Source organism: Tursiops truncatus, chromosome 2, assembly GCF_011762595.2.
Source record: "Tursiops truncatus isolate mTurTru1 chromosome 2, mTurTru1.mat.Y, whole genome shotgun sequence".
Taxonomy (NCBI): Eukaryota; Metazoa; Chordata; class Mammalia; order Artiodactyla; family Delphinidae; genus Tursiops; species Tursiops truncatus.
Genome location: NC_047035.1, coordinates 84020451 through 84043921, shown reverse-complemented (window position 1 = coordinate 84043921; position 23471 = coordinate 84020451). Strand labels below are relative to the sequence as shown.

Sequence of the window (23471 nt, the reverse complement as noted above, 5' to 3'; positions counted from 1 at the left end):
ATCAAGGGATGAGAGCATCCTGATGCCAGTGTGTTTCTTTTTTCTTTATTTTTTTTTAAACTGGAACCCACAGAATAAAATTCATCTTATGTTGGGATTTAATACATATCTACCATATCTGAAATCACAAAACAGTACTTATCCTTATGACCTTTGTTGTATTATAATATTTTCTAATCTGTTCTATTTCTTTCTTTAATTTATGTGGTCCAGACTCACCAAACTGATTTCATGACCAATGATAGGGGTGACCTGACCAATGATAGGTGTGACCTGCAATTTGAATAACACTGATATAAATGAATTTCTACTTTTATTCCTCATTATAGTCATAGAGAAAGGGAGTGAGCAGCTTGATTTAGAGGGCTGTAAAGTTTGTTTACCAGTATAAGGTAGTCCCTTTCCCTTAGAAGTGTTCTGGAAAATAACCTCAGGTGGCAGGAACATGAAAATGCAAGATAGTCTTGAAATATATTTATGTTATCTGCAGGAACTGGGCTCAAACCGAGCCCCTAGTTGTATGTGTATACATAGATAAATCTTACAGTCGAAGACTGCTGTTTGTGATCTGGCATGGCCCTTGTTCCTAGAAGATATTCAGTGAATATTTGCTGCCTGAATGAATGACAGTGGCACCTACTGATTTATTTGTAATTCTGGGTTTCTTTAATAGGATGTAGGATGTAGAGGGAAAATGAGAAAACTGTCTTGTTTCTGTTAAGGATTATGTTGGCATTTGTCAAAAAGTACTTTAATTTCAGCCTGTCTTCATGGATTGATCCTAACTTCAACGTAATACTTAGAAGTCATAATCTGAGTCTTAATCCTGACCTCGGGTCATTTTTCTGGGACTAACTTTCTTCATATGAATTTTAGTGCTTTGGAGTTAAAATCATTAGTTCCCAGATTGTTGGAAGTCATGATTCTTTGGGGAAACACCAGGAGATACTGACTTATTTGTCCCCTCTGTATGAACTGGGAATAGTTTGACTTGCTAAAAATATAACTGTTACAGAAAGAGAGGTCTCTACTTCCATAGCATATTTTTCTGTTACATTTGCCAAATGTTTATAATTATATTGCCTATCAGTCAATATTAGTGGGCAGCAAAAGTTTATCTGCAAATTGGAAGGTGACTGCCATGGTTTGATTTTAGCAACAGAGCACCTTTGTACAGTGTGTCAGAGAAACCTGGATCAGGTCTGGGTAACCACCAAAACTCTTTCTAGGCCTAGACACTGTTCTTCGTCCGGAGATCCCTCTCTTTTGCCACATGCCATTTTTCTTTTTCATTTTTTCCTCTTAAAATATCCCTCCCTCTTCTGCAGGAATGACATTTTTGTGTTCCTGCTAAGTACACGAGCTGGAGGACTGGGTATCAATCTGACTGCGGCAGATACAGTAAGTAACAAGAGCACAAAAATACACTGGCTATGTGGTTTTTCTACTATAAATATGTTGTTCGGTTGGCCTTATCCTTTATTATATGTCACAGACTTTTTATTTCTTTGTCTCTTGTTGTGTTAAAAGACAATAGTGGCACTTTGCCTGGAACTGGAACATTTCAGCTTTCCTTTTGGGCTTTTCTCTCCCTTCCCTTATTCTAAGTTTCTTACACATTTATTCAACACATATTTAGTAAATGCCTCCTATGTGTCTGATAGTGTTTTAAACACTTGGAATATGTCAGTGAATAAACAAACTGGAAAAAAAAACCCAGTCAACTCAACTAACCAGATGTGTTTGTTTTAGGAGCTATAAGTGAACAAATCAAAAAGTTGTTTTATTACTCTTATGCATTATTCCATCATAGGAAAAACTCATATTTTTGTATCCCGAACTTATAAACATGGTTGGAGAGCAATGAAATTGGTGATTTAAAAAATAAAATAAAAAGACATCCCATCAAATTATCTATTCCTTTTATGCCCAATCTCCTTGGAGGAATACTTCAGCATCTGAAAGGGAGAAGAAAAGAGCATTCCTTTTGTATCTCAGATTTATTCCCAGGTTACAAATATATTTAAAAACAATATCAGTAACCCTGACACATAAAAATGCATAAATGGGCAATTGTTTTGTAGAAGGCATGATTCTGCAAATGTCATTTAATGTGATCGTTGCGGTACCTCTCTGTGAAATACAGAGCATCAGAATCCCCACAAATATGAGGAGGATGCAAACTCTGGAGGGTCATGGAGAAATGAATGAAGTACAAAGGTGAAGAAGCTTGAATAAATTCACAACAGTAGAGCTGGAACTAGATCCCATGTTTCTCAGGTTCCACTTCTAGGCTGTGTTCATTCTTTCTCCTTGTTAACTGCTACACTGTAGAACTGCCTGCCTTCAAGAATGAAAAACAGATTCTGTAACATCACCAAGTAGAATATCAACCATAGGATTCAGCTGTACCTTCCTCGGCATCTAAACCACTTCAGCCAATTAACCATGCTGGGACACGGTTCCAGGGCCTGGGGACTGCTGGAGGCATAACTGGGTAGATTCTGTATCTTATGTGCACATCATCAGCCTCAGTCATCTTAAGAGAAGGCAGTCATTGGTGGTAGTGTTGTTCTTGTGGGTGCTCTGATGAGGTAGCTCACTTGGTGTCATATCAGCAACCTTTCTCTTTGCCCCTTGGTTCTCTACTCTAGTTTTCAAGCATACTGTCCCAGTTAGTCATACTCTTTTTTTTTTTGATGAATTATTTTGGTTGTCAGTTTGTGGGTGATAGAGGGCAGATTCCATAGTTTTGGGGTTTCTTCAAATTAGAGAAATGAGACCTGGGTTTGAATCCCAGCTCTGCTGTTCACTATGTGAAAGTGAAACAGTTGCTTGACTGCTCTAAACCATAGTTTCCTCCTCAATAAAATGAATATAATAATCCTTCCTTCTCTCATGGTTGTGAAATGTCACCTAGAAACATGTGACCCCAGTGCCTGCACATTAATAGCCCTCAGGGATCCTGTGACCCTTGTAGCCCCAAATGAGAGAGCTAGGTCCAGGACTTCATTATTTATACTGGGCCCCAAATACCCCTCCTTTCCCCTAGGCCTTGTCTGCCTGGCTCTGTGCTCAGCTCTGCTGCTGTGGGAAGGCTGGGGATGGGAGTCCAGGGAAGGCTCTGGATTCCCAGGGCGGGTGAAAACAAATTCACACATGATGTGAATTGAAGGGCCAGAGTTGGGGATTGGGAGCCTCAGAGGAGGAAGAGAGCCGATTGGGGAGGAAATACTCCAGAGCCTTGCACTGGTTCAGCCCTGCTGTGTCCTGGAGGCATGGCTGGAAGAGAGGTGGAAACTCTTAGGGGCTTCCCAGGGGGCAGTAGCTTCTTCTCCGGCACCTTTGTTCCCCTCCAGGGTTGGTTGATATTCCTCTCCTGTGTCTCTGCGCAGCCCCCAGGAGCTGGGCCTGAGTTTATCTCTGGGTCTCCTGCTTCCCCTCCTCTCCACCCCCGACCCCGGGAAGCCTTTGTCTCAACATCCCAAGCACAGTTATCCTTAGAGAGGCCCAGGTACCTGTGTGAGAACGCCAGGCAGGTGGTGATCAAGCTAGGACGTGAACCCAGGAGTGAAGACTGGTAGTCCTGCCGCACCAGGGTGCTTCCCTCATACCAAGAGGTGACCAATGGGGGAAGTTGGGCACAGATTGGAGGATGAGTTATTTAGTTCCTTTAGGGGTCTTGAGACACTGTTTAGCATGTGGGTGGTCTCAGTCATTACATTTATGTAGTCTGGAAGGCCCCACGGCACCCCCCTTCACATCCCAAGCTTTACTCCAGCTGAGTGAAGCCAATGCATATTTTTTGTTTTGTTTTGTTTTTTTGGCTGTGTTGGGTCTTCGTTGATGTGTGTGGGCTTTCCCTAGTTGTGGCAAGCAAGGGCTACTGTTCATTGTGGTGCGCGGGCTTCTTATTGCGGTGGCTTCTCTTGTTGCAGAGCACGGGCTCTAGGTGTGCAGGCTTCAGTAGTTGCAGTGCGCGGGCTCATTAATTGTGGCTCGCGGGTTCTAGAGCTCAGGCTCAGTAGTTGTGGCACACGGGCTTAGTTGCTCTGCGGCATGTGGAATCTTCCTGGACCAAGGATCGAACCCGTGTCCCCTGCATTGGCAGGCAGATTCTTAACCAGTGCGCCAGCAGGGAAGTCCCGCCAGTGCATATTTGAAACAGAGGGAGGAGCACGTAGGAACTGACCCAGACACAGATTCAATTCAGCAAAGTGAAAGTTCTCTCCCAGGTTAAAGAGGACTCTCTGACAGCTGCCTAGGAGTTGGCAGCAGTGGGCCCAATTAGTCTTACTCTTAATGTGAGTACAAGATTCATCACTTTCTGCTAGCTGATCTTTTGGACTCCAGTCTCAGTCCCTAGCCCCATACCTCCTCTGTTAGTTTTTATACCCTTTATTAACCATGCTACTCCCTGGCTTAAAACTCTTCAGGGAGTCTCTGTCATCTACAAGATAAAGTATAAGCTCTTTTACACATACAAGGCCCTTCATTTTTGTGGCCTTTATCTCCCTTTCCAGCCTAATTGCCAGACTGTTACTCCTTCCAAAATTTATGTTCCAGAGGCGGGGAGAGGTTGGGGGCCTAGCATGGAAGAATGGTGAAAAGAAGGGGCTTTCAACAGTTGCCTGCAAGGCACTGGGAGAGTGAGAATCTGCCCAGTGTGGCGCCAGGGCATGGGCCGCCTCTGCCTATGTCTAGGGGGAGGTACTGCTCTCTCTCGGGGTCGGTGGATTTCCTGGCGACGCAACCATCATTTTGAGGGGGGACTCGGAGATCTTCATTGCCACTCGCCACCTCACCAGGCACCAGATTCCAACCCACCCCCCTTTCTCCATACGATGAAGTCCATCACCTCCCACCTAGATCCGGATTTGGGTCCACTTGGCGTCTTGCCACCAGGTCCAGCCATCAGTGTGGGGGCAGTGGGTCAAAGACGGCGACACGGACTCTGAGATCCGGGACGTCAGTAACCTGAGGAGGGGAAGGCTGGTGCACCCTCCCTACTTCCCACCACCTCCCTCTGCTCTCTCCCTCCTTTCCAGTCCCAAACCAGCTCACCAGAGTTGAAGCCAGCCCTCCAACTGTGTGAGCGTGGGGCATGGGCTGGGGGTGGGGTGGGGGTGGGGTGGGGGGCTGACTTCACAGTGACTAGCAGGTTTGCTAAGGGTTGGGTCTGTTAGGCTCTAGGGATCTGGAGTGCCCTTTGGCGCTTGGCAGGTACAGGTGAAAGCTGTGTCCGGTGCTCTCTGAAGGGCCTGTGGCCTGTGACTTCCAGTGGTCCAGTGGATGGATGGATGGATGGATGGATGCACGGACGGATGGATGGGATGAAAGAAGTGTTCCCATATTGGGGTACAGGGAAATCATTCTGGCTCTGACCTGATTTCTGTGCTAACTACAACAGCCTGTTTTGTGGCCTCAAACATATATTATACATGTGCTTTAATCGTTAAAGAAAAGCGTGCATTGTCCAGAAACAAAGACGTCATTTTTCAAAGAAAAAAACAAAAAAAATTATGTTCTGGTAATAACAATTGACTTGTTTCCTGAACCCACCATACTGTATCATAATATTACATTAACAGCTCCCTCATCATAGATCTTCGTCCTGGGCACTTTGTCTTCTTCCACCTGGTAAACTTCTGATTGTTTTTTTTGCGGTACGCGGGCCTCTCACTCCTGTGGCCTCTCCCGTTGCGGAGCACAGGCTCCAGGCGCGCAGGCTCAGTGGCCATGGCTCACGGGCCTAGCCGCTCCGCGGCATGTGGGATCTTCCCAGACCCGGGCACGAACCCCTGTCCCCTGCATCGGCAGGCGGACTCTCAACCACTGCGCCACCAGGGAAGCCCTTTCTGATTGTTTTTCAAAACCCAATTCAAGGTCAGGGGTTGCTGTTTTATATGGGCTGGTAAAGCCTCTCTGATAAGGTGACATTTGAACCAAGATCTGAAGAAAGTGAGAAAAGCAAGCCAGTTATGCATCTGGCAGAAAAGAATAGCATTCCAGGGAAAGGAGATAAGTACAGAACAAAGCCCTGAGGTGAGAACATCCTTGGCATAATCAAGCAATGAAGCAAGCCCTTTGTAGGTGTGACAGAATGAATGAGGGCAGAGTGGTATAAAATGAGTGGCAGAAGCAGATTGTGTGGGGCTTAATAGGCCATGGTTAGGATTTTGAGGTGGGAGGCTACTGGAAGAACTTGAACAGAGGAAGAACTTTAGCTTGAGCTTAAATGTGTCCTTCTGGCTTCAGGGGGGTGGGGTGGAGAAGACTATAGGGAAGGAAGTAGAAGCAGGAAGTTCAGTTAGGAATTAGACACAAGACGATGGTGACTTGGACAAGGATTGAAGCAGTGGAGGTGATGAGAAGTAATTGGAATCTGCATGTAGTTTTAAGGTACAGCCAATGGCGTTTACTACTAGATTGGATGTGGATCATGTGGATCAAGGAGAACTCCAAGGTGTTCAACCTGAGCAACTGGAATGATGGAGATACCAACGACTGGTTAAGGGGAAGGTGTGGGGAGGAACGGGTTTGAGAGGGGAAATCAAGAGTTTGGTTTGGGGTTTTTTTTAAGTTCAAGACTCTTAACCAGACATTAAGTGGCATTGTCACCCAGGTGGTAGAGCATGGAATTTAGGAGAAAGTTTGAGACTCAAGATGTATTTTGGAATCATCAGGTCATAGATAACATTTAAGGCCATGGAGCTGGATGAGGTCACCTGGGGAGGCCTAGCATTGGTTCATTTGATTAAAATATCTTTCCCTTCTTCTCAGCCTGCCTATGTCAGGTTTGGCCTATGGTTTCTTAAGGAATAGTTCACCTAGTCATTCATTTAAATGGCCAAAAAATAAGCAGGTTTGAGTGGGGCAGATCTGCATCATGCTTCTGGTTTTCACAGTTTGCCTTATGCAGGTAAGCTGGTCCTGCCAGTCAGAAAGAACCAAAGTAGGCCCCTAACCCCATAGCTAGAGGGGTAGAAGTAGGAATTCTCTTTATATCCTGGGGCGTAGAGAGAGGCTCTGAATATTCTGAGTCCCCAATTCCAAAATAATTTACATTTAATTTTGAGGGGAGGGCTGAGGGACTCATAAATTAGAACCTCCTGGAATACTCAGAAGAAATGAGACCACAGGATTGAAATGAGTGGGCTTCCCTGCTGGCGCAGTGGTTAAGAATCCAGCTGCCAATGCAAGAGAGACAGGCTCGAGCCCTGGTCCGGGAAGATCCCACATGCCGCGGAGCAACTAAGTCCGTGCGCCACAACTACTGAGCTCGTGCTTTAGAACCTGTGTGCCACAACTACTGAAGCCCGCGCACCGCAACAAGAGAAGGTACCGCAATGAGAAGCCTGCGCACCACAACAAAGAGTAGCCCCCGCTCACTGCAACTAGAGAAAGCCCGCGCACAGCAACGAAGACCCTATGTAGCCAAAGATAAGTAAATAAAATAAAAGATTTAAATGAGTTGCTAGATAAAGCTTTGTGTGGAGTTAAGTTATACTTGCTGTGTGTGTATTATTAGAGAAACAATAAGCTTAATTGCTTGCCTGGCATTTTTCCTTTGTTCTGAGATTTGTTCAGCTTTGGAAGATCCCCAGAACCATTTATGGACAAGGAAGAGGTTAGTCTGCCTAAAATGTCAGGAAAAACTTAATGTTTTATGATTGAGAGTGCATTTATAAACGTGTATTTGTAAACATTGGGATTATGTCTGACTCACTCTGTTAGTAAAAACATGATTTTAGCATGAAATTAATGGCAACTGCCCCTCACTGCCTGTGTTGTTCTTTGTGTATTCTTCTTGGAGTAGGGATCTCTTTGCATTTGACATTGTTTAGTGAGAAATTGTTATAAACTGCACTGTTGGTTTTGTTTGTGTGAGATCTGTTTTAAATGTTTATGTGTAGAGAGAGATTGAAGAGCTTTTGTCCCTTAGTAACAGTGTGAGAAGTCTTATGTCCTGTGAGACAACATGGGGCAGCTTTCAGCCCTCCCAAGGGACTGAACTTCCACCTGTTCTCTTGGGGAAAAAAAGAGTGAGTTCCACCCTCCAAGTGTTGGTCAGCTTTTTCCAGTTGTTCCTCTAAATTTTCCTGTTTTCCATTTCACTCCCTCATCCCCTGAAACTCCCTGTTATATTGACCTGTATAGCCAGGCGCCTCCACCCCATCTCAGCTCCCACCTTCTTCCCTTGCTTCCCCTCCCAGTGCCCGCCCAGCTTGGTGTTTACAACTTCATAAAGGTGCTGACAAGTAATTTATTTCCCCTTAGTCATTGTTGGGCCACACATTGTGGACTGACTAGCTTTAATGTTTCCTAGTTAAGTCAGCTGTTGTAGTTCTTTAATTGTTATTTTCTCTAGAATGTCTCACTGAGCTCCATAAACAAAGATGTCATCTCTGTCCTATTCTAATGGGCATGGTCTCCCCTGACTCCCTCTCCCTGAGTTCATGTCATGGTTGATTCAGTGTTCATTTTATTGTCAAGTTAGATAATAACCATACATCGAACTTGGTTTTTAGTTCTCTCTGTTCTTATCTTAACCCACTAGCTTACACATATTTCATATTCTTTTTCCCTGGGTCTTTTTCTAAGTAGAATCTTTCTTTTTTTTTTTTTTTTAAACATCAATAGCTTATTGGATAGGGTTAAGTAGAATCTTATTTTATTCTCTCTTTCTCCCCAGTTCCTCACCTCTTTTAATCCATTTGAATGATAGATAGCCACTAAATTGGGGGAAGGGGGGGACTTTAAATTGCAAGCCTATCTCTTAGGCTTTAATCTTATTGTTTATGATCTCAAAAGAACCCAAGTTGAATCAGGTTTGGTTGCCACTGAGACTTCCAGGAAGAAAATGTAAATATGGAGGAAACACCTATGAAATGATTCATAATATAGGATTCCCCATTATGAATTCATGCTGAACCATTGCCTTAGGCTTGGACTACTAAGGTACTATCTTTGGGATGTGACATCAACTCTCATTTTCCACATATGTAGGTCATGTTAGGTATGTTGGGCAAATAATGACCCTCCCCCCCAGTCCAATTGGAGGTCTCCTTTTCTTTTTTTTTTTAAAGATCAATTTTATTTTTGGCTGCGTTGGGTCTTCGTTGCTGCGCAAAGGCTTTCTCCAGTTGTGGCAAGGGGGGCTTCTCTTGTTGTGGAGCACAGGCTCTAGGTGCACGGGCTTCAGTAGTTGTGGCATGTGGGCTCAGTAGTTGTGGCTTGTGGGCTCTAGAGTGCAGGATCAGTAGTTGTGGCGTACGGACTTAGTTGCTCCATGACGTGTGGGATCTTCCCGGAATCCACTGCGCCACCAGGGAAGTCCAGAGGTCTCATTTTCATTAACTCTGTCTTCTCTTCCTTTGTTCTCCCTGAAAGTTTAAACTGAATTTTCTAAAATTTTTCATATCCTGTTGAAGCTCAGAATATCCTGTGGCTAAACTCCTCTACAAGTGACAAACATTGTGTACTTCCAAATCCTAGATCTGTGGACACTGTGGATTAACAATAAGCTTTCATAATGATTTTCTTTCTTTGGCAGGCAGTTTGTAATTTTTTCCTCAAGGATTCTAACCTACACTATAAAAACTGAGGGATTATACCTCATATGAAAGCAAGACAAAAGGAGCGCCAGAAGAAAGAGCCAGTGGGGGTCCTTATTAGTAGAGGCAAGAGCATTGAAAATACTGATGCCTTTTATCCATCTTTACCTCAAGTGAATTCTGAAGAAAATGGCAGAAGAATTGCTTACATTTTTAAATGAGAAAATAAATTACTTAGGAATGGTGTTAAGCAAGGGAAAAAGCATCTAGAGGAACAGTGTCAAGAGAAATCAATCACTCTTCAGCCTACATTTTTTTTTTTTTTTTTTTTTTTTTTTTTTTGCGGTACGCGGGCCTCTCACTGTTGTGGCCTCTCCCGTTGCAGAGCACAGGCTCCGGACGCGCAGGCTCAGTGGCCATGGCTCACAGGCCCAGCCGCTCCGCGGCATGTGGGATCTTCCCAGACCGGGGCACAAACCCATGTACCCTGCATCAGCAGGCGGACTCTCAACCACTGCGCCACCAGAGAAGCCCCAGCCTACATTTTAAGGCTCTATCTAGTTTTGATCACACCTTAGAGATTCTAGTATCAATTGACTAATATTTGTAGAATTCTACTTTGTACTGGTGGATGGTGTCTGTCCTCAAATAAGACTAGACAGGAAGATTTTTAAAATATGTAATACACACAAAACAATTGGTCACCTTTAGAAGGTAGCAGTTAAGTGGGAACTTGGACCAGGATAGGTGATGCAACATTTTGCTAATAGTGCACGTTGCGGAAGGAGACTATTAGGATTGTGAACTCAGGCCAGTCTCTTCCTAATTTGTAAGATGAAGGAAATATATAAGGTTTTTTTGAAAATTTAGTGAGATATGTATGCACATCTGTTTTAAGTGCTCAAAAGGTTTCAGCCAGTGTTACTTCTAATAGGAATTCATGAGGAATAGGAAAAGGAGACGTTGTTACAGGCAAGAGAAATCAGGGAGGTCTTCCTGAAAGTGGTGAAGCTTAAACTGAACCTTAATCAACAGAGAAGAGTTGAAGGATTGATTGTTAGTCAGAAAATCAGCTTAAGCAAGAAGTAGTACAAACAAACGTAATATAAGTGAGGGATACCAAAGAGACCTATCTGACAAAAGAGAAGGGGTGCTTTTATATTAGGAAAGAATAAAAATGAAGTTGTCTTAGTATAGCAGGACCTGATTATTGAGGGGAGCTTGGACTTGGTGTGTAACAGCATAATCGACAGAGAGATGGAATGGACTCCAGTGGTACCCCAAGTAGACTGAAGAAGAAAGAGACAGATCTCAGAAGCCTGCTGGTCTAGAAACATTAGTGAGCCAGATGTAGGTGGTGAGGGCCTGGTCAAGGAGGACAGTGGACTCTAGAAAGGATAGGTTTGTTTCTGAAGAAGCACTGGCTGGATTTGGTGACTTGGTTGAATGTAGAGGAGGACGCATGAGAGATAGGGGTCATTTTGAACTGGCTTTCTTTTTAGGAGGTCTACTGTATTGATAGTAGCCTCAGGGCTGAGGACCCAGGAGTCTGTTGGTTTTAGGATCACTGGTGGGGCAGGGGAGGGGGGAGTACATTTTGTTGTTGTTTGTGTTTGCTGTTTAGCAAACTAGAAGTAACTTCCAGAGAACCCTTTAAACATTTCTTGCCTGGAATTCAAGAGACAGGAAATGACCCTGTTAATGAGAACCTGAGAATGCCAGGAAAGCCATGTCTGCCTCTTACAAGGTAGGCCTAGGGTTAAAGAGAAGGCTTTCACATCCCTCACATCCCAGGCCCACTGCTTATTTAGGCGGTGTGATCTTGGATAAAATCTCTTATTCCTCTGTGTCTCAGTTTCCTCATCTATAAAAAGGGGGTTTTAAATAGTACCTAAATCATAGTGGTAGTGGGATTTAAGTGAGTTAATACACATAAAGCACATAGTTCAATGACTGGCAAATAGTAAGCCCTGAGTGTTAACTATTAATATTGTTGCCACTCCCTCTTTTTAAATGAAAACCCTGAAAAACGCTCAGAGTATGTCTCTTTTGCCCAGGGCAGATGAGGGAATGGCTTGGTTTTATGAGTAGATAGATACCTGTTCATCTTTATATCGTAGAAAAAAATCTGGCATCAGACTATTGAAATAGATGAGTGGCTGGGTTGCTGTCAGAATTCCTAGTATTGCCCTGAGAGTGCCTCATTTTTGCTGTATTCTTGTCCTGCCTATGCAGGTGATTTTTTATGATAGCGATTGGAACCCCACTGTGGACCAGCAGGCCATGGACAGGGCCCACCGCTTGGGGCAGACAAAGCAGGTTACCGTGTACCGACTCATCTGTAAGGGCACCATTGAAGAACGCATTCTGCAGCGAGCCAAGGAGAAGAGTGAGGTAAGCAGAAGGCAAAGGAAGTATTGTGCTGGTAGAGAAAATAGTCCAGCCACATTGACTGGACTAAGACTAAGACTGACTTGGCTTTCGTTGGTCATGAAAGCACTAAAATTTCTTGTGAATAGAAAATAAAATGAGGTCCCATACAAAAGCAGTTTACTGCCCTGGCCATTCCTTACTCCTTTTCTACCAGAATGGTGTCTACAACCTACATTCAGCTGTTGTTCATGTGAAGAGGACCCCAAGTCATGGCCTTTTCCTATTTGACATGGTTTCACATTCAGGGGAAGAAGGAATGGCGTTTGCTCTCACCCTAGTACTCTCAGTGTGACCGGCCTCTGAGTTGTGTGACAAATTTGCTGGTTTCTAAAGAAATGATTATTTGGGGTTCTTTTCCTTCTTGATTCAGTATTATTGGACCTTATAGCTATCAATTAACAGTTGCAAGCAAAGAAGTTCTCCTTTCTGTTGGACAAATGACCTGGATGAGCCAGTCACACGAATGAAAAAGAAGTAGGAAATCCAGGGGCCTCACCAGAGAACAGATTAAGAAAGATGTTTCTTTCTTTCTGAATATTTGTCATAAGGGAATGGATGCCTGATGGTGGTGGTTTTTGATCTGCTTTGATATTCAGATTCAGCGGATGGTGATTTCTGGTGGAAACTTCAAACCGGATACCTTGAAACCCAAAGAGGTGGTTAGCCTTCTTCTAGACGATGAAGAATTGGAAAAGAAATGTATGTACTCTAGACCTCTTATTAACGCTCTCTCCTCCTTACAGAGATGTTTCTTTAGCCCCACTCTTCTGGAAATGAAAGGCGCCCTTGACTGTGCCAAGGGGAGGCAAAGCCAAAGACTGTTTGGGGAGAAACATTTTTTTGGTTAATATTTTATATTAAAACTCAAAGAAGGATGTATTATGGAATAGAAGGAAAAATTCGTGTGTATTGTTAGAGTAATATGACTTCAAATAAATGGGTACCAGGAAGGCTATATCCCTTGACACCTCAGCAGTAATGAATTTACTCTGTTCTATCCAGAGAAATGTTTTTATGGAAAAGTTGGAAAAGCACACTGCTGTATGTAACATACAAACGCTTCTCCCAGTACTTCTGGCTTTTGAGAACAATGGGTTTCAGTTTCAGACTTACCTTGTAAACCTCTGAGGACTTCGGCAGCATCACATCAGAAAATGTGATGAAGCACCTTTCTTATGGGGCTCACATTTGCCACCACCTTCTAAAAACCTTTCAGGACTCTGTGCAATGCAGAGATATTAAAAGACTGAAAAGAAAAGGAAAAAGAATAAAAGGCAAGGAAAGGCCCATGACAGTGTCACTGAATCGTGATTTGAACCCCAAAACTGTTAAGAATCCAAGGAACTCTGTTCATTCTCCAAGTTAGAAAACCACCAGTTATCTGCCTTAGATGGATAGAAGTCATACCTTCAATCATAAATATAAAAGAATATGGCCACCTTAATTTCAGAGAATGAGGATTAGGATTGCCACAGATACTTCATCAGATCTTTTTAAAATTTTCTTGACAGTGAGACTCCGACAAGAAGAGAAACGGCAGCAGGAGGAAACCAACCGAGTTAAAGAGCGCAAGCGCAAGCGGGAAAAATACGCAGAGAAGGTATGTCAAGTTTGGGGTGGTGGACAGGGACTGATGGGGGTGCAGAGTGGTCCTTACAGAAGAGTCTTCAGGGTACAGGCTTGTCGTCTTGGTTACTGGTTGGTGTCCAGCTCCATCTACGTGTGCTATACAGCAGTTCTGTCCTGATAGAGAATCAAGCAGGAGAAATGCAGCCTTGGTAGAACTGTACTCCCCACACAGACATAATTACATGTGTCTGTGGTTACATGTAATTATGGACACCATTTGTTGGGACTGTTAAAAAGCATAAGTCTAATAAATGTAAGATGGATGTTACATTATTAGATTCCGTAGAATCTTAGAAGGGACCTAAGAGGTCATCAGATCCAGTCTTTCTGCCATAGTTCTGCTAGTGCACCATTCATTGTCATCTACTACTGGAAAAATAAATCGTTGGCCAGTCTGTTCATCTTTTTCTCCAATTCATGCCAAGGATTTGAGTTGTTTTTGTCTCCCTTCTGACATTTCCTACTTGAGCCCACCAGGCTAGCTGCAAAGTGGGATGTAGTTCCCCTACATTTCTCCCTGTCTTGCTGTTTCTACCAAAGTATATCAGTAATCCTTACCCCTGATCTTTACTGATATATAAATCAGAAATGAGGTCTCCAGGACTTACTCTTGTTTCAGGAGTCAGCCCATTAGTTCTGACTAGGTTCCCAGACTTACCATGCCTAAAGACTGTTGGTTTGAACAAATAAATAATTAGTTAATTAATTTAAAAATAAATAAATAAAGGCTGTTGGTTTGAAACCATTTTATTACCTTCCAGAAAGTGGCTCCTAATTTCTTCTGGTGGGTTTGGCTTACCTTTGGGTTGTGCTGAAGTTCAGGCATTGCCATAGCTCTGGGCCCTCAAGTCAGACATTTGTCCATGTATCATTTCCCTGGACTGTTTGGTTTGTCTGAAGCATGTTGTCTAGTCACATGTTAAAGCTGGTTGTGCTTTAAGTGGAGGTCCACTTCTTCCTCTTATGCAAGCTTGTATAGGGCCTCGTGTCCCTTTGGCTGTATGGCCCTGATGGTCAGCAGCCTAGGAGCCTGTCTATATTATATGTTCATCTTCTGATAGACACACCAGCTCAATCCACACCCTCGATTGTACCTTCTGCTAAGCAGAACTATTTCTAGCCTGAAGGATGCCCTTGGTACTCACTATATTTACAGAGTTGAAAAAAAATCTTAGGAATGAAGGCTCACGTTCTTCCTAGTCTGGGCTGCTATTTCTACTCATGTTCTCAGGTTCTCTTTTATGACTCCACTTTCAAATTTCTAACCCATTGCTTACTACTATTCAGAAACAATAGCAAAGAAGAAAGGGTGGTTTTCTTCAACAGGACATTGTAGGATTTACTGAGTTTGCATCAGGTGCCATCCCTACTCTGAATAAGAAGTTTCAGATAAATACCCAGTGATAATATAAACTACACAAAGACATACCGTATTAACCCTAATATAGGTCTAGATACAAATGCCGTTAGGTGCAGTGGATGGGTGTGATCCCCAGAATTTTCTAAGCACTTTCTGTTCTTCCACATCTCTCATCTGTGACAAAGCCCTCCTGAACTTGGCTCTAGAACTGTTTAGTGTAGCTTAGTCGCTCAGTCTTTAAGCGTAAATTGAGGAAATAATGAAAAGCCACTTCAGTATTCCTTATGTGTAATAAGAACCTTCATTCCCCTTATACATATTTAAAAAGAAGGCAGAGTGAAAACAGATGTGCGGAAAATATACTAAGAGCACGGGCCCTCCCTCTTGTGGGGCTGCATCAGTTCAGCCCCTGAGAAGTGCTGCAGCTTGGCCATGCTGGAAGCTGACCATGCACCCCGCCCTGTGAGGATTAGGTTTGGCACAGCTTCAGTTCAGTGTGACTGGCCTTTCAACTCTGTATTATTGTGCCAGAATATGCATAAACTCTTACTAAGCCATCCCTTTCCTCCTTCCTTAGGATTTTTTCTTCCTTTAATAATATGCTAATTGAATAAAATGAAACCTAGAACTTTACAAAGAGTCAAATTTCTGTCATCACTTTCTTCTCCAACCCCACTTTTCTCTTGGTGCCTATCCTCATCCTTTTTCCATATTTCTTGATTTGTGTGTTCCCAGAAGAAAAAGGAAGATGAATTGGATGGGAAAAGGAGAAAGGAGGGTGTGAACCTAGTGATCCCATTTGTTCCTTCGGCTGATAACTCCAACCTCTCTGCAGACGGGGATGACTCCTTCATTAGTGTGGACTCAGCCATGCCCAGCCCTTTCAGTGAGGTGAGGCTCCTTTTAGATGCCTTCATCACAGCAGTGGGGACTGTGTCCTGACCTGGTAGCCTTTGCTTTTCCAGGAATTCTCCTGCCTTGTAGAAGGGGTTACATGTGGAATCCATGGGAAGAAAAGCAAGTGAGGACAGGCTGCCTTCTTTGGAGCCAAAGCAGGGGGTCTAACTCTCAGGAGTGAAGCCAGGCAGGAGAGGCAAATGGTGGTGAGACCTGAGAAGCACATACTGATGTAGGCACGAGGGCCATGGGCTGCGGGTGCTAGGAGGGGGGGTGATCATGACCCTTTTGCCTCTAGATCTCCATCAGCAGTGAGCTGCACACCGGCTCCATTCCCCCCGACGAGAGCAGCAGTGACATGCTGGTCATTGTGGATGACCCAGCCTCCTCAGCCCCTCAGTCTCGAGCCACCAACTCTCCTGCTTCCATAACGGGCTCCGTGTCAGACACTGTGAACGGTAAGTGATGCTGCTGTCCCATACAGCTTGGGTGAGGTCCTGATTCCTTCTTGGATAATGCCGTTTTCTACTTTCTTTAAAGAAGAGTGGAGTAGAGCAAAAAGAATTCGTAGCCTCATTCTTTCATTAGTCGATTCAAGTGAAAGGGAGAATGAGAAGGTTTAGGGAATGTAAAATAAGAACTTCATAAAGATTTCAAACTTCTTTGTTTTCTAGCCATTCCTGTCTTTCATGTTTCACCCTTATTTTTGCCAGTTTTTAATTATAGTTAGCTTTTCCAGGCCTTTCCTCACTTTGTTCTGTGGGGCCCAGTGTTGCTGCTATTTCTTGAGGACGTCTAAGTTTAAAACCTGGAAGTAGGGACTTCCCTGGTGGTGCAGCAGTTAAGAATCCGCCTGCCAGTGCAGGGACACGGGTTCGAGCCCTGGTCCGGGAAGATCCTGTATGCCACGGAGCAACTAAGCCCATGCGGCACAACTACTGAGCCTGCGTTCTGGAGCCCGCGAGCCACAACTACTGAGCCGGTGTGCAGCAACTACTGAAGCCTGCGTGGCCTAGAGCCTGTGCTCCGCAACGAGAGAAGCCACCGTACTGAGTAGCCCGCGCACCGCAAAGAAGAGTAGTCCCCGCTCGCTGCAACTAGAGAAAGCCTGCATGCAGCAACGAAGACCCAACACAGACAAAAACAAAACATAAATTAATTAATTAATTTAAAAAAACAAAAAACAAAAAACCTTGGGAGTAAAAGTTGATTCTCCAAGGCAGGAAAACATTGGAGTGTGCAGGTGAATCACAGGTGCACGTCTCTGGAGTTCATTTAGTAATGATCTAGTTGAAAGAAGAAATTCAGGAGTAATGGCACCACTCTTAGAGAATGAAAAGCAGCTTGAGGTGTCAGGCTGTTGTAGCTATTTACAGTTCTTACTAACGCTGTGTGATGCTGTGTCCCAGCCATTAAATTGAGGCGTAGACCTCCCTGGGAGTCCTGAAACAAACACCCTGAAAGCCATCTTCCCTGTCCAGGAGAAGAGTCTGTTAACAAATGAAGAAATAAACTTTTTTCCCTCTTGGCCCATTTGTTCCCATAGGAATTTCCATTCAGGAAATGCCGGCTGCAGGACGTGGTCATTCAGCCCGAAGCCGAGGCCGCCCCAAAGGTTCAGGAAGCACAGCCAAAGGAGCAGGGAAGGGCCGGAGCCGGAAGTCCACCGCAGGCAGTGCTGCTGCAATGGCAGGAGCCAAAGCAGGGGCTGCCGCGGCCTCTGCAGCTGCCTATGCTGCATACGGGTACAACGTGTCTAAAGGTGCGGAAGCCCCAGGGGACTACGGGCTCCATTCTGGTCGGGGACAGTCAGAAGGGTCTACTGAGCATTCTGCTAGGTAGAGCAAGTAGGACACCTCCAGGCCCAAAGCTCCTTCCCAAGCCCATGTTGGATTCTGCCTCAGCATTGAGTGGTCCTGACTCTCTCCTTGCCCTTGTGACTTGGCACAGTACTGCCTTCAAAGCGTAAGTAACTGTGAAAACAGAGAAAGCTGAATTTTAAACAGAATTTCTCCTGCTTTGAGAACTGATTTTTTTCCCCCGGACCCACATTTTAATAATTACATTTCAGTAGTCAAGTTAACTTTTACCCAGCCTTGTGCTCCATCACCTTAGGGTTAAACACCTGCTGTAGGGAATTCCCTGGTGGTCCAGTGGTTAGGACTCCGTGCTCTCACTGCCGAGGGCCCAGGTTCAATCCCTAGTCGGGGAACTAAGATCCCACAAACCACGTGGCGCCAAAAAAAAACCAAAACCAAAACAAAACCAAAAAAACAATACCTGCTGTGTGCATAGGAGTATAACACATGGACCCTGCACCTGAGTGTATAATGAAAATTAGAAGGGGAAGCTGGGCATAGAATTTGTTTAGCAGCAGTACAAGGCAGTATGCGTGTCCTGAATGAAGGAAGAGGGAAGGCCTTAATTCTGGTTGTAGATCAGAAGAAGGAGGAACCGTGGATTTGATGACAAAGTTGCCAGGCTAATTCAGAAGGAAAGAGAAGGATGGTGAAGGATTTAAACTGGCGACAGAGAGTTAACAGTGACCAAGGCACGTTGGGGGTCACTGAGCAGGTCAGTCAGGCTGTGCTGAAGAGGAGCTGCGGGAGTCAGGGTTGGAAGGACCTGCTGGGCGAGAGCTTACCCGGTGTGTGACCAGGGGCTCTGGGAAGTTTGAGAAGGGAAGTAGCTAGCTATTGTGACCATGAGCTGTGGAGGATAAGGGTAGCGGTGGAATGTAGGGCATCTGAGAGCGGTGAGAAGGGCACCCTCACCATGCACAGACCTCTCTCCCATTGGAAACGCGGGCTTAGGATTTAGGGCTGCTGCAGCAAGTAAGGGGAATTTTTGGATAGAAAGTTCTCAGTAAGTGTTAGGCTACCTCCCCTTTCTCCTCCAGGGATAGCGGCCTTTATTTATCTGTTCATTCAACAAATATGAAGTATGATAGCCTACCCCAGTGTTTCTTAACCTCTTGCCAGCTCATCACACCCTTGGAAAATAACAATCATGGCAGTGGTCAAGGCTGCCATGGCAGGATTTCACCCACGGATGGGGCAAAGCATGACACTCATCATGCTTTCTCCCGGAGGCAACAGGGGGTAGAGTGTCACAAGAAAAATTGACAGCGCTTGGTGACTGGGAACGGAAAACAAGGGAAAGGACTGATCTGGACATTACCCACAGCTCCACTGTGGATGAGAGGAGACATGAGTCTGCCTGCTGAGAATTCATTCTTAGGAATGTTCAAAAGAGTTGTTGCCCAGGAAGCCATCGCTGGAGATGGGAGATTTGAACCAGGTCCTTAAAGTGGCAGGGCTTGGAGAGCAGGGGTAGCTGCCTCCAACACAAGGAGAATGCATGAATGTAGACACAGGATAGAATGGGCAGCCTTGTGTCCTCTGGCCAGACTGGGGAGTAGAGGGCATCTTCTGAAATTACGAAGGAAGCAGCTGGGACTTCCTTGGTGGCGCAGTGGTTAAGAATCCGCCTGCCAATGCAGGGGACGTGGGTTCGAGCCCTGGGCCAGGAAGATCCCACATGCCGCGGGGCAACTAAGCCCGTGAGCCACAGCTACTGAGCCTGTGCTCTAGAGCCTGCGAGCCACAACTACCTAGCCCACGTGCCACAACTACTGAAGCCCTCGCGGCTAGAGCCTGTGCTCCGCAACAAGAGAAGCCACCGCAGTGAGAAGCCCGTGCACCACAAGGAAGAGTAGCCCCCGCTCACCGCAACTAGAGAAAGCTGGCACATAGCAACGAAGACCCAATGCAGCCAAAAATTTAAAAATAAATACATAAATAATTTTTTTAAAAAATAAAGAGGGAAGCAACTAATCACAAGTGGTGTCCTGAAAAGGAAGAACGAATGTGTAAGAAAATACATTAGTGCCTGTAAGTTACGGCTCATCCTGCAGCCTTGGCTTTCCCATGTTATATAATGTGTGCTCTGCCCTTCAGTGCCAAGGTGACATCTTTACTCCCTGTTGATGCGGTAATGTGGAGAGAGCTGGGTAGGTATCATTTTTCTCTTACTGAAAAAACAGTTGACAGGAAGAGCAAGCAAATATGCCAAGAAGAGTGGCAGGGAGGGGCTTCCCCACGACCTCATCTCCAGACCAGACTCCAGCAACCGAGGTCAGGCACTGAGGCACTCAGACAGGACTGGTGCTTATGCTCGTCTTGCCTCTCTTTTCCTCCCTACAGGAATCTCCGCCAGCAGTCCTCTGCAGACGTCCCTTGTTCGGCCTGCTGGCCTTGCTGACTTTGGACCTTCAAGCGCCTCTTCTCCCTTGAGCTCCCCTTTGAGCAAAGGAAATAGTGTTCCTGGGACTCCCAAGAGCCTCCACTTGACCAGCAGCCTAGCCCCAGACTCCCTGGTCCGGAAACAGGGCAAAGGCACCAACCCCTCTGGAGGACGGTAACCACCTGGCCCTCCAGCTTCCTTCAACCAAACCGGGGGCTAGAGTCCTGGCCTGCAGATGGTCTTTGGATGGCTTGCCCAGTGCAGCATCTTTCATCCCAAGCCAGAGGGCAGCGATGACCAGCTGCAGCAAGGGAAAGACAGGCAGGTGGTTGGCGTGAGCACTTTGATCACCTGTGTCTCAAGAGGAATGCTCTGGGGTTGCCTGTAGGAAGAAGGCCCAAGGACAGGGATCAGGCCCACAGCATCTCAAAGGAATTTATAGGCAAGTCTTAAACCTCATACTGGGGAAGGGCCTGACAGAGACCCTGTTTAGATGCTCAGGCACACAGTCTCCATCCCCATTCCACTCTTCGGCTCTGGCCATGTTCCTTGCAAAGGCTCAGCAAGTGCTGTGAAGAGCCTTCCACAGTGGAGACTTCTCTTAGGGCTGTGATTTCCTGTGGGGCTAGGAAGGGAGGAAATCATTTATGTGACGTCCTCAGTCGTGGGCAACTCCCCAAGTCTCCAAACCCCATTTGCCAGAGTGTCACGGTTGAGGAGAGCAGCGAATGCAGAAGAAGGTAGTGGTCTGTGAGGATGACAGAAGGCTAGAGGAAGCATGCCTGGAGGCAGTTGTTTTCCCAGCATTTCCTCCCCTGTCCTGCATGGTTCGCATCAGAGAACCTTCAGGTCCCACCAGCAACAGTAGCAGCAGCTCCCACTCCGGGACTCCCAGAAGCCAGTAAACAGACCAGGAGCCACCTCAATCAGCAGGACATCCTCACTGCCCCTCTTGCAGGCTCCCCTTGCCCTTCCTGAATGCACAGTCTCCCCACCCTTGCCCTTCAGCCCCCTGCTTGGCTGTATGCACTGTCTGTATTGCACTGAGAAAGGAAGGGATGGCGGAGTGAGCTGGAGAGGATGGAGAGAGGGCAGGCTCAGCACCCACCCTCCCAGCCCGGCCCCACCAGCCTGAGCTTGCTTCCCTCCAGGAGAGGCAAAGGGATGGTGTTGGCATGGGTGGTGTTTCTGCTTGCCCCCAGCCTGATGTCCCTGGTGGAGCAGGTGCTTCTGGGCGGGCCAGCCTCTAATTTGCACACCTGAAAATCGCGGAATTGAGTTTAGATAGATTGATTTTTAAAACTTTTTTTTGGGAGTAGGAGTGGTAGGGGAATCATTTAATTTAAATCATAAGATTCCCCTGCCCAAATCCAGACTCCTGTGTACAGATGCTATTTAGAGGGAATCAGAAAAATGCCAAGCCTTTTTTCTCTTTGAATGTGCTGTCTATTTTTATAACTGAACTTGTACATATGTATAAAGAGAGACACATCTTTCTTTTACTAACTGGAGAAAAAAAATCTTAAATAAAATGGAGTGAGATAATTTTATGTAAATTGAGGTGTCTGTGGTCTTTGCAGCCGCCTCTCCTTGTGGGCATTGTAGGGCTCTTGGGGGAGTGTGGCAGGATGAAGGGGAAGCAGAGCCCCAACATCGTCATGGTTCTTGTGGTCAGGACACGTGGTCAGTGTGACGAGGAGTGCCCTGTGGGCGTAAATTGGGCATAGGAATTCGCCTCCAGCCATCAGAGAGGAGGCTTGACCAAGTGCCTGTCGGGCCAGGGCCCTCAGGGTGTGGGCTCCTTATGACTCCAGACCTTGCCTCCAGGACTTAGGCGTAGGCAGCTTGACCTGGTCCACCATTAGGCAGTTACATAGTGGTAATCTTAACACTGACGGATTCTTTCCCCAAAACCCACAAGTGAGAGATTATCCTGGCAGTGTATAATATATAAAATCCCCAACTAATAGAAACTTTATTGTCCCAGTTTCTAAAACTGTGATGTGTGTACAAATGTGTGCATATAAACCCCAGAAACCTACCCCATCTGCAGTTCCAGTACCCACTGTCAATCAGTTAAGCCAGCAGAAATACTAAGGAACTGTGAAACGAACTCAGTGTTATCAAAGTTAGCTGTACTTGTAAGAATCATGAAGGAAAACAGTGAAATATGTTACTAGGGATTCCAAAGACATCCAGGCTTTGAAAACTTAGCTCTCTGATCAGCTGGAAAAGAATGAGTTCCCAGCCTGCACTGGCAGTGTTTCTCTGATTGAGTTAAATAAAACACTCACATATGCTCTTGCGTCACCTTTGAGCAGGGCTCGTGCTGTTCCGAATGTGCTGGCTGTGTGGCCTCCCAAGCCTTGGCTAACCCTGCACACCCTTGATTGGGGTGGCTGGCTCCTGAGAAGCTGCTGCTCACCCCGTCACAAGGGTGATGAGCCTTGTCTTCATTTTGTTGATCTTAAGTAGCACTGTCATATATGCTGGCTCTTTCTTTTCTTGCTGGTAAACTTGACCAAGGCCTCACACAGAGCAAGCCAGTGTCAGTTTCCCAATTAGCCATGCCCTATTGTCGTCACCACTGTGGCTCCTGGTCCACAAGCCCACTAGGATGGATCCTTTCCAGTTCTCATTACCCAGTAACAAGACTCTAGAACCTTGTCAAGGTCAGCAGTGGTCGTCTCTCTAGGGACCTGACAACTCAGATCCTCGCGTAGCTTCACCCAGATGCAGATGGGCTAGTATCCTCTCTTGAAAAGCATGTAAGTCTTGGATCAGAGCTCTCCAGTCTTCTGTGTCCCCAGACATGGTGCCATACCCCCCTTTTACCCATTTTCAATCCAGTCCCTGAAGAAACACAGCTAACATTTCATCTTGAGGGGTGCTCGCAGCCTTAATGTTGTTCCTCCTCACCTGTCCCTCCCTTACCTGAGGGTTCACAGATGGGGCTTGAATCTTAAAAGCAAAGGCTTCAAACTCGTTAACAGCTTGAGTCCTGTCTCCAAGTTATGACTTATGCTAGCCTGTGCACTCTCTGAAGACTGCGGCTCTCAGACTGTGGGAGATGGACAGCTCTCACCTGTGAACCCAAAGAGCCAGTCCCTTAACATAGAAAAAGACTGGGGAGGGCTCCTGCCTGCTAAAAGGAGCATCCCTCAGGGAGCCTGGAGGTCCAGTCCTCCAGTGCAGATCTCACTGGATCACAGTGAGGCCATCTTTTCGAACAGGTTTCCCTTGCCACATGAGCCAGCTCTGGGGCCCTAGGTAAGCAGATTTTAAGATTGTGGGCTGCCCCATGAGCAGCCCTGGAAATGTGGAGTCTGCACTGGGCTTACTATCACAGT

General features: G+C 45.7%; 1 protein-coding gene across 5 annotated transcripts in view; it reads left to right on the top strand.

Annotated features, from left to right (window-relative positions):
* INO80 (INO80 complex ATPase subunit) overlaps nucleotides 1–21677 on the top strand; it is a 131957-nt gene extending 110280 nt beyond the window's left edge. For 3 of the 5 annotated variants that reach the window (XM_073800752.1, XM_073800753.1, XM_019935310.3), the window contains 8 exons: nucleotides 1329–1401; nucleotides 11793–11951; nucleotides 12587–12689; nucleotides 13502–13590; nucleotides 15715–15870; nucleotides 16175–16334; nucleotides 17423–17638; nucleotides 20082–21677. In XM_073800752.1, coding sequence (XP_073656853.1) covers nucleotides 1329–1401; nucleotides 11793–11951; nucleotides 12587–12689; nucleotides 13502–13590; nucleotides 15715–15870; nucleotides 16175–16334; nucleotides 17423–17638; nucleotides 20082–20299 — 1174 coding nt within the window. In that variant the 3' untranslated portion in view covers nucleotides 20300–21677. The remainder of the gene's footprint in view (nucleotides 1–1328; nucleotides 1402–11792; nucleotides 11952–12586; nucleotides 12690–13501; nucleotides 13591–15714; nucleotides 15871–16174; nucleotides 16335–17422; nucleotides 17639–20081) is intronic. The other 2 variants (XM_019935311.3, XM_019935312.3) reach the window with 2 other exon arrangements.
* Nucleotides 21678–23471: the final 1794 nt, after the last annotated feature.